This window comes from Phoenix dactylifera, chromosome 17, assembly GCF_051530095.1.
Source record: "Phoenix dactylifera cultivar Ajwa chromosome 17, Ajwa_hap1_PhDact_Kaust_v1.1, whole genome shotgun sequence".
In the NCBI taxonomy this organism is placed as follows: Eukaryota; Viridiplantae; Streptophyta; class Magnoliopsida; order Arecales; family Arecaceae; genus Phoenix; species Phoenix dactylifera.
The window spans coordinates 16,632,682-16,642,941 of record NC_143206.1 but is presented as its reverse complement, the minus strand read 5'-3'; the positions used below and the strand labels follow the sequence as shown (position 1 = coordinate 16,642,941).

At 39.8% G+C, this 10,260-nt stretch overlaps 2 protein-coding genes across 2 annotated transcripts; one reads left to right on the top strand and one right to left on the bottom strand.

Moving 5' to 3' along the window:
• Positions 1-586: 586 nt before the first annotated feature.
• On the top strand, positions 587-6,227 carry LOC103721509 (phosphatidylinositolglycan-like protein). The gene is made up of 6 exons (XM_008811760.6): positions 587-795; positions 3,218-3,464; positions 3,698-3,782; positions 4,100-4,154; positions 5,352-5,490; positions 5,590-6,227. Exons 2-6 carry the CDS (start codon positions 3,285-3,287, stop codon positions 5,674-5,676), a joined length of 546 nt encoding a protein of 181 aa, XP_008809982.4. The 5' UTR covers positions 587-795; positions 3,218-3,284; the 3' UTR covers positions 5,677-6,227.
• A 2,288-nt stretch (positions 6,228-8,515) lies between these two features.
• On the bottom strand, positions 8,516-9,849 carry LOC103721517 (sex determination protein tasselseed-2-like). Its single transcript, XM_008811768.6, has 2 exons — positions 9,725-9,849; positions 8,516-9,459 (listed from the first exon to the last, which is right to left on the bottom strand). The coding sequence occupies exons 1-2, from the start codon at positions 9,808-9,810 to the stop codon at positions 8,640-8,642; spliced, it is 906 nt and encodes a 301-aa protein (XP_008809990.4). The 5' UTR covers positions 9,811-9,849; the 3' UTR covers positions 8,516-8,639.
• Between the last annotated feature and the right edge of the window lie 411 nt (positions 9,850-10,260).

Sequence of the window (10,260 nt, the reverse complement as noted above, 5' to 3'; positions counted from 1 at the left end):
ACAAACAATTTATTCAACACAATAATGAATAATAGAAGTTGAAACTACCAAAGGTAATGATACAATATATTCAAATGCATCTTATGATAAAAAAAATTCCAAATATTTATAAATCTAGAACATATTACAATTAACAACCATGGCAAATCAATATTCTTTTTAAGGAAGCAATAGTTAACAAAAGAATTTAACATTTACATCACTTGGGAGTTGCCCGTATAGAAGGTCTAAACTACATTTGAATTAGCCTCATTATTGGGAGTGCCAGGATTAGATCATATTTCAGATTGGACAGAAATTTAACGTTTACATTGCATAGGGAGATGGATGTAAAATTGTTTATCCAGTCGGTGCCCGCTTCCTGCTGGGACTGCCATAAATTTTACACGTTTGCTCGGATATATTTTCATTATATAGGAACGTATATGTAAAACTGTCAAGACGAAAAAATTACACATAAAATTTGCACGAGGAGTTCCATGTAATATTACACTATTTAGGAATTTTCGTAAATAAAGTGCTTAAACTTTAATTGAACTTGTTCCGGCAACAGTAAGTTACCGAAGGGGCCGAACCGAACCGGCGTAATTCGGGCATTTTTACATATAAGCCCTACAATATGTTAATATTCGCATCTGTATGGGTCGGGGCAATCTCCAGCGATAAACCACAACGCGGTTGGACGATCTGGCGCTTCGGCGAAGAAAGGACTGCGATCGATCTCTCTTCCTCGCCTCCGATGGCGTGTCGAGCCCTAGGATTTCTAGGTTTTCTCCGCTCCCTCCATGGAACCAGGTACCTTCTCTTCCCTTCTCTCCATCTTCCTTCCCTCGTTTTCTCTCCATAGATCTCCTCGACGACCCTTTTGAGTGCCCTATAACCGTCTTAGACCCACCGGAAACGGCCACCGCGCCATCCGAGCGATTCTTCGACGAAGAGCTCTCCGATCTCTTCTCTGTCGATTCTAAACCCTTGAATCCTCGCCCTTTTACTGAGAAACTAGCTGAAGAATTGACGCAAATTCGTGTTTTCGATCGTCTCTTCTCGCTTGGAGGGGTGCAGCGGAGAGGAAATCTTTGCGTATGTAGTGAGTAGGGGAAATTTAGGTGGTGCATTGATGGTAATGCCAACTTTGGGAGCAAGGAATCTTTTTTTGGTTTCTGGAAGAAATATTGTTCTGGATGAAGAACAATAGGATAGAAGTCAAATCAGAAACTTTGGAGATCCTAATGGATAGCTTCGTAAGGGCTGGTCAAGTTTTCCAAGCAATTCAATTTTTAAAAAAGATTGGAAGAGGCTGGGGCTAGTGTGATTTGGAGTCCCTCGATATTTTGTTGAAGTCTCTGGCGTTGGTCTCGTGTCAAGCCTGCAGGCTCTTTATTTAACACAATCAAAGGAAATTACCCATTCATAACATGTCAGATAGTGCAATCGTTGATTAAGTTGACGAGGCGGAGAGTTATTGGGGCTGCGATGATGACTGATTGGTTGAGCCCTGATCCTGTTACATGGGGTCACTGTATCGAGGAATTAGGAAATGATGGCTGGATAGATGATTCTGTTAATGTCTCTTAGAAGATGGAGGAGAAAGGCTGGATTCCTGATCTTGTGAATTACAATACTCTGGTTTCTGATTTTATTTCAGTTGGAGATTCAGAGAAGTGCTTTGAATATTATAAGGATATGTCCAAAAAGAACTGTTTGCTGAACATTGATACTTTTTAACAATTTGACGAATTCGTTTCTGAAAGTTTGAAGAGTGACAGTTGCTCTTGAAATGTTTGATGAGGTGTTGTGTTTAGGAGTTTTGCTGGTGCCGGGATGATTACTTCATTTGTTGAGCCTTTGTGTAGTTCTGGATCTCCTCATGCTGAAAAGTGGGATGTGGGTTCGCTGAAAGCTTATAAGCTTTTACTTATGAGGCTGAAGATCTGAGAGGAGATGCAAGAGCGTGGTTATTTTTCTGGTAAGGAGGTCTATGAGTATATTGCAATGGAGCTTGCAGTATAAGGCATGTTGACAATGGTGTGCTTTCGTTGGAGGAGTCAATGTGGAAAGGCTTTTGTCTTGGAAAGCTTGTTTGTAGAAAACTGAACAGCCAGTTGCTTGGAGATTTATAAGGTTGAGTGAATACAAGCTTCTTTTGATGGTCAAAGATGCATGCACAAATGCAAACACAGAACTTTTCCTGTGCTAATGGTTGGCATTTTTAAGCTTGTGGTTGAACTCAACTTGTTCTTCTGCGGTCATAAGTGGTTGGTATCTTCATTAGATATGAAGAAATGATTCACTATTCTCTAAAATTTCAGCTGCTTATGTTGGGTTTCATAGGTATGTTTCTTGAGAGATGTCTGCATCAGACATGTCAAATGTGAAACCATGATTTCAACAATTATCTGAAGACACATTTTCAATTTAAGAAGGAACTTTAGTGATAAATAAACTAGATGTACGCTTCAAGTTTAATTCATTAATTGCTTATCAAAACCTACCCCTAGCAACATTCAAGTAGGACAATTTAAAAAAGGGCCTAATTTCCCTTTTGGAATTTATGTTTAGTAAATTACATCTTTGGGTTGTCCATTTCAATGTTAACTGTGTGCCAAGATGCAAGCTTCTGAAGACCTGTTAAAGATAGTTCTCTTCTTCCTATACCTGCTTTTTTAGAATTTGCCCAATGTTTCTATGCCATCAAAATGACTTATTTTATAATATATACAAGAAATGCTGTCACTGGTTATCTCTGACAATCATGGATGCTGATATTGTATTTATGGTAATCCCTGCATCACCTTTATGACATGACAATGCCATGTGACAAGTCTTATCTAGTATTATCTTTTGGGATGCCAATTTTGTACAAGTAACATCTATTTAATGCAAACTGACACATATATTGGGATGCCAATTTTGTAAACCTTTTTTTTCTTAAGAAAATTATTGCATTCATGCTTTGAATGTTATCTTTATATATCTACTTTCCTATAATAAGATATACTTATGAGATATCTGTAACTTGTATGCATGTATTTCTTATGCGCACACACACACACACACTCTTCAGATAATTCTACTATTTCTGAAATGTGAAGTATTTTTTCCAAGCATATCCTATCCTGGAAGTATCATTGCATTTTATATTCAGGAATTTAACGGAAGCTTTGATGGGACAAGTATTTATGTTATATAAGTTTTAACCTGTCTTAATCTTTTGCAGGTTTTCCCTCTTGGTATCTATTTAAGCTAGAGGTAGCCTACTCCAGATCCATATTGACTGATATAGCATGCATCGGGGCTCGTTTTCTCATAAAAAATATAGTTATAGTCATCATAACCAAAAGGGTCCTTCTCAAGCTATTGATGTTCATGATATCTTTATGAAGAAGAGCAAAACACGGGTTATATTATCATATGTGGGCAATCTCGTGTTTCTTGCTAATACCTGTTACTCGTTGCTGGTGAAGGTATCTTGTAATTACTCTTTTGCCTTTTTGTTTTATTATTTTCTAATATCCTACAGCATTTTGTACTCTCACATTTTCCATACAACTATGTGGCTGGTGCCCTATGATTGGTATTGTCATTGTAGGATACCAAGATAAATTTAGTCTTCTAAAGGCATGGTTTCATGCGTGCGAGTATAATGTAGCTGTCATTGCCTGTGATGCCAATGTATAACATGACTTCTAATTAACAGGAAGAATTGTCTACCAGCTCTTTTTGGATTATTTTTGTTGGTGTTCTCTTTGCCAAATGTCTGCAGTACAAACCTGTTAAAAAAGGTGAGATACGGAAACCTTCTCATGGTTGCTTTGCAGAACAAGTCTTCTCACTGTATCCTTTGCATCACACCCCTTTTTGAATTAACTGAGCATGAATAGAAGCTAGAATTGGTTAATTTGATACGTTCTTCTTTATTATATCAGGTACTGTGGCGACTATATCAACTTGCCCTGTAATTACTGTTGGCTGTCTACGTTTTGTATCATTGGATGTTCATTTTTGGTTATTATCCTTTAGTTATAACAGATGAAACAATATAAATTTTTCTATTGCAAATCCCTTTAAATGATTCTGAGAGTTTGTTTGATTCATGCAGAGTCTGTGGTGATTATGCCAACATTTGGAGTGCAACTTGAAACTCATTTTTGGAGGTAATTTGTAATGTTGTTGAACTTTGCATATTAATTGCTTTATCTTACTTTAGCCTTCTCTTTCCTTCTTCTAATCTTTATAGGTATTGGATGGATACTTTTCTTTCAATTTCAACGCTTTGATTGAAAATGTGTTTTATAATATGTACATCTTCCACACTTTTTACTTCTAAAGAATATTTTGATAATTGCAATCATTCTATGGCTGGTAAGAAAGCAAAGTTGGTTTAGGAATTCTTGATTCATATAGCACTTTTTTATAGGATTCCTATCCTTCCACTTATGGTTTGTTCTACCCACTTGTGGGTTAAAGGTCCTAGGAGATTGATCTTGGCCTATGGAGGCATTTTTGTTTCAATCAGGTTATATTTTCCCAACTAATACGTCTCCGCTTTAAAGAATTTTACTCTTTTTACAAGTTGCTGCATTTCTTGTTGAAAATTAGTGATTGACCTATTGTTAAATTGAATGCTATGCTTTGGTGTGAATGCATGATATACCCTAAAAGATGATAATGAGATTTAATTTCAGCAACATATGGAGCTCCCCTATGGTTTTTCTCTAGACTGACTAAATAGATAGTAAATATTTACTTTTATTTAATTTTCATTCTCCTATACTTTTTTGTATATATATATAAGGAGGCACATCTCCATTTTAACATCCTTTTAGTTTGATGATAGGTGAAATAAATATATTTATGGATTTAATCTAAATCTGGTCGAGCTTATAGAGATTAACTGCAGCTCTGTCCACTGTTTGTTTGAATCTCATTTGTCCTACATTAATTATAATGCTTTGTTTAGCTGAATAAAATATAATGTCCACATCTTTTTTGCTACAAAACATGGAAGTGCTTGCATTAAATACTTATTCTATCCGTGTCATCAGAGATGAGAAAATTCCTGTTTCTTCCATTCTTAAGTGTCCATTTCTAAAGCTACCAGTAGGGTAACATCTATATGTTGTTATTGACTTCTATTATGGGACAATAGCAAGGATATGTGGCCATGATGTCACTTGCCCTGTTTCTCTAGGTCTACATTAAGAATTTTTTCCTTTGAATCAGCACCTGGTCCTATGCATGCTAGCTCTATTTTTTAGTCTACGACCATCTGCAGCATTTACAGACACCTCTCTTTATATGGTTTTCTAACATGTATCTCTCTCTTTTTTTCTTCTTCGCCCTTGATTAAGTGGGAGAGTCATCCACCGCTTTGTCCCCATAGGGAAGATTCTGAGACCAGTGTTAAATGAATGCGTGACCCCTGTAACTTGTTACTGGAGTTTGGCTTTGATGTTGCGTGGTGAAGAGAATCTTTTGCTAGTTTTCCAGGTAAATCATGGTTCTCTCTTACCATGCATGATCGATTTCATACATCAAGCTTTCTTGGGATATTTTGTAACTTTTAAAGAGCTTTAATTAAACCTGCAGGAATTGCAACCACCTGTGAAAATGTTGGTTCCAGTGTGGAAGGCCTTGTGCGCTGCAACCAATGGCAAAGAAATAAGCAGTTCTTGAAGCTGGCATCCCATGTGTATGACACGTTATGAATTGGACAAGAAGAATTCTTCCAAAGAAATGCTTACTCATGTGGATATACTGTGAGATTGGTGCAGAAAGGGCTCATATATCAGATTTTCAAGCAGTGCTATATCCTGTGCAATGCAATCATAAGCAAACATATTTCAGAACTGGCGCTGCATAGGCGAAGAACCTGCATTCAATCTCAAACCATCATATGTTGTTAAGCTGCTTGCCATGATGGTGAGCCTCAAGAAGGCTTGCTTCAGAAACATCCTATTCATTGTCCGTGGGCACAAAAAGGGGAATGACAGAGAGTGGCAAAGGAAGTCTATTGTTGCTACCAAAAAAGGAAGTCTTTAGAATCATGATATCTCTTAATGATTATTCATGGTTGTAAGATGTTATGGAGGCCGTCTTCCTGGCCACTTCTAGCACTTCAAATACTGGGTCTGATGGTTTTATATATCCTTATCTCTTATATTGTTATATATTTAATAAATCTTACTCAAATTTCAATTAGAGAAAAGAATATTTTTTTTTTCAAAGATACATCCTCTGATAACTGGTTGATCTCAGCAAAATGCAAACACAGTTTTGGGTATGTTAACTTACATTTCGCTCCATAAAAGGTTTTTTTTTTTCCAGTTCTTGTATGGTTGTGATGCAATCAACTTTCAGGTGTTGGAGCCATACAACACAGGAACGTGAATTTCTTGATCTTCAAGTCAGCATCATGGACGCTATTCATATAATGCTTGCCTGTTTTATGGCATTGCTGTGGATGGAACAAGAATTGCTGAACTGGTATCGAGTGCTGTATCGGTCGGCGACAAAAAAAAAAAAAAGGTATAGTTATAGTTAAGAACCTTTGTCCATACTCTGTAAAAAACTTCTCTACCAACTTAATAAAATCTGGGTGCTTTAATCCTCCCATTATCGTCAAAAAAAAAAAAAAAAAGTCAAGGACCTCACTGCTTGGCCAATCCCAGACTCTGCGAATGAAGTGGCTCCTCTCATATCACATTGGCAATCTCAAATAAAAACCTTGTTACATCTTACAAGAAGTGTTTCTTTGTAGGAAAGGACATAGCAGAATCACCAACAGGGTCTTGTTATGACCATCATTTAGAGCGCAGTGCTGAAGACCGAGATCCTTATACTTCCTCATGATGGGCCCAAATCTCGCATAACTAACTCCAATGTTCGCACTAGTGGAATAATGCCTCTTCTCACTTAAAAAAAAAAAAAACATTATTAAGTCATCGACCTTGAATACTGAAGCTATTACAATCCTTTATATTTATTAGGTATGGAGCCACGTCTCCCCAAGCAAACGGGAGTATGGTACTCCAAGCCATCGTTGTCTATCTATATAGTTATGGGCTGGAGGATTCAGCGTATAGCATAAAGTATTCTAACTATTATCTTCAGGTTTGATCGGTATTCTGTTTCTTTTTCTTCTCTTGGGCACTGCAGACCCCCTATTCACAACCACTACAATTTTCTATTGAAGCAGAACGACTGTAGATATGGAAAGTTGTCAGTTGCTTGTAATTAATATCTGTCTTTTTTGAAAAAAAATAAATGAGAACGAGAAATAAATTTTAATAAACTTTTTGCTTCTAACTATTGGGACTTCTCCTAAGAGAAGATTGAGATTAGGAAAATTAGGTAGTTCTTCCCTCACTTTTTGACTGAACCTTTTGAATGTTTTCCTGTTAGTGAACTGAAGCCATCCACCATTGCTTTAAACAATATATAGTGTATCGAGACTCTGGTCATGAGTTGCAGCACCACTAGTTCTCTTTTTCGCGAACTTTTCCTAATAACTTCATATAAGGATGCAATTAGGAATCACCGAGTACCTTGCTTTGGGTGCAATTTTTTGAGTTGACAATTTCTAGGGCTTTGCTAAACATTGAAACTCAAATACTAGGCAAAGTTTTCGTAGACTAGCCAGTTCATTTTCTTCAGCAACTTTCTTTCCTTGAAGATGATGCCATCACCTTGATAAATTCACTATTTGATCTGGTCAATGGAGTCTGATCTTGAATTCTTAACTTCTTGGCTTGCCTTTTCCCTGGAAGACCTCATGCAGCTGCTTCTAGCAATTATAAAATGTTATCTTAGTGGCATCTAGCCAAGGTGTCCTGAGACATTCATATAAGTCAAAAATTGATACAGTTAACTTGCCAAGTTTGAGTAAAACGACAGCTAGCAACCTAAATGGTCAAGGTGCTTTAAGATGTTGATGTAAGCTGAATACATGCATTGAAGAGAACTTAAAATGAAAGGTTTCCTGTCTCTTTCTTTTCTTCCGGTCTTCCTCATTTAATTTGTCATGTTACAAGTATCTAGAATTTTGCATGAATTATGATCAACAATCGGATTGCAGAAAAGGAAATTAACTGTAAAACTTCGATAACACACACAAGGAAATTTGCTCATGAACAAGATATGGCTTCAGGTAACGGTCATCAGGAATGTTAGTTTCACATTGCACTGAAGTGTCTCGCTGGCTACTCAATCATCAACCTAAACATATCGTCTTTAAATTTATCTGATTATGCATCAAAATAAGCAAAAAATTTATTCCTTCTGGGGTTGATCCAACTTGAACCTCGACATTATTACTCAATGTCCACCACCAGATCACAATTGCTGAAAAAAATGGATGACCATCCATGAAGCCAAGTAGTCTTGTCTTCAATGTTGAAACTATCTATGGCTCATTAGGAATTTGCTTCCGTTCCATCTAAATCATATTGAAATACTACTAAGATTCTACTTTGCAAATGAAGTCAGAGAAAAAGATGGGAATCTGTGCTTGTGTAGAGACCTGAAGTTCTGGAGAAAAGAGGATCATAAACAAAGTTGGAATTAAGAGTTTCTTCTATTGAAACAAATCCATTGCTACATCAAAAACGTTTTTGCATCAAAAGAATCATTCGTCCTAACTACAACCCAATAAGATTTCTTGAGGTGGTGACACCTCCATCCACCACAAGGTTGTGCCCACTGACATACTTGGCCTCGTCGCTGGCCAGGTACAGCGCCGCCTCGGCGACGTCCCTCGGCGTCAGCGTCGGCCCTCTGAGATTCGCCAGCCCCCTCACGATCTCCTCCATCTTCTCCACCTCCTCCGCACTCGGAGTCCCGCGATCCACCCCCTCGTCGCCGTCCCGCCATGCGTCCACCAGCATGTGGGTGGCCACCCCGAACGGCGAGACGCAGTTGACCCGGATCCCGCGCGCGCCCAGCTCGCACGCGGCGTTCCTGGTGAGCCCCACCAGCGCGTGCTTCGATGCCGTATACGCGTGCGGGCCCATCCCGCCCATCACCCCGGCCACGCTCGCCACCGACACGATGCTCCCCGCCCGGCCCCCGGCGACCATCGCCCGGGCCGCGTGCTTCATCCCCAGCGCCGCGCCCCGCACGTTGACGCGCATCACCCAGTCGAGCTCGTCGGCGTCGAGCGCCATGATGCTCTTGGCCTCGCGTGCCTGCCGGCCGAGCACGCCGGCGTTGTTGACTAGGACGTCGAGCCGGCCGTGGCGCGCCAGGGTGCGGTCCACGAGCCGCTCGACGTCGGGCTCGGAGCCGACGTCGCAGTGGACGAACGTCGCCGCGGGGGCGAGGGAGGCGGCCAGGGACTCGCCGAGGGAGTCCTCGATGTCGGCGATGACGACCTTGGCTCCGTGGCGGACGAAGAGGCGGACGGTGGCTTCGCCGATCCCGCGGGCGCCGCCCGTCACGATCGCCACCTTTCCTTCCAGTCTATGGACAAAAGAAAAAAAACCTCAATCTCCGCACACAAAATATTCTGGCTACACTACAACGTGAAATAGCAGCTGTAAACCATCCATCGAGACGATCTGATATTCCTAAACTAAGGCATAACATATTTATATCAATAAGATTCGAGATTCGATCATTGAAGGAGCTGACACCAAATTAAAGACCATGTTACCAGAGCTCATGCGTGACAATATTACTAATTCCTAGCTAAAAATGAACAGCAGAAATGTACTGAGAAGGGTACCTTTTGTGCTGGGGAGCGACAGGTTCCCACCCCAGAACTGGGATCCCTTGATGGTTTTGCTCCGGCCTCGCTTCCACAATGGTCATACTGTCTGTGAGGGGGAGAGAGATTTGGAGAGGTCCTGGGTGTTATTAGCGTTGGTTTCATGTAATATATATATATATATATTGAAAGAGGGTGGAGTCTGCCGGTGACGAAGAAGAGGTGTTGATGGATTGAGACTACTGGGCCGGGATTGGGGTGGGGCCGATTCTCAGAAAGTTCCCGAATCGCACTTTAGAGGCGGCTCCGTTCCTGGAGCACCTGTGGGCCCCCGATAGGTCACCAAAGACGAAAAAAAAACAGTTAAACACCATATTAATTCTATCTTAGAGATAAGCGATAACCGTAGAACGAATTCGATTTGGATTCTGGAATTGGTATTATTTGTCGCTGTTTTGATTTAATGCAGGGGCAGTTAAGATTACCGACGTTGATGTGATGTGCACAAAATTACGGTGTTTATGGCTTTCCTTCTCGTTATAAATTTATAATTC

What these genes read in the sequence shown, in the direction of transcription:
- LOC103721509 (XM_008811760.6), top strand. Translation starts at nt 3,285, where the DNA reads ATGCATCGGGGCTCGTTTTCTCATAAAAAATATAGTTATAGTCATCAT. An exon ending in GTACAAACCTGTTAAAAAAG is followed by an intron (nt 3,783 to 4,099) that starts GTGAGATACGGA and finishes TGATTCATGCAG; the next exon opens with AGTCTGTGGTGATTATGCCA. An exon ending in ATCTTTTGCTAGTTTTCCAG is followed by an intron (nt 5,491 to 5,589) that starts GTAAATCATGGT and finishes TTAAACCTGCAG; the next exon opens with GAATTGCAACCACCTGTGAA.
- LOC103721517 (XM_008811768.6), bottom strand. Translation starts at nt 9,810, where the DNA reads ATGACCATTGTGGAAGCGAGGCCGGAGCAAAACCATCAAGGGATCCCA. An exon ending in GTCGCTCCCCAGCACAAAAG is followed by an intron (nt 9,460 to 9,724) that starts GTACCCTTCTCA and finishes TTTTGTCCATAG; the next exon opens with ACTGGAAGGAAAGGTGGCGA.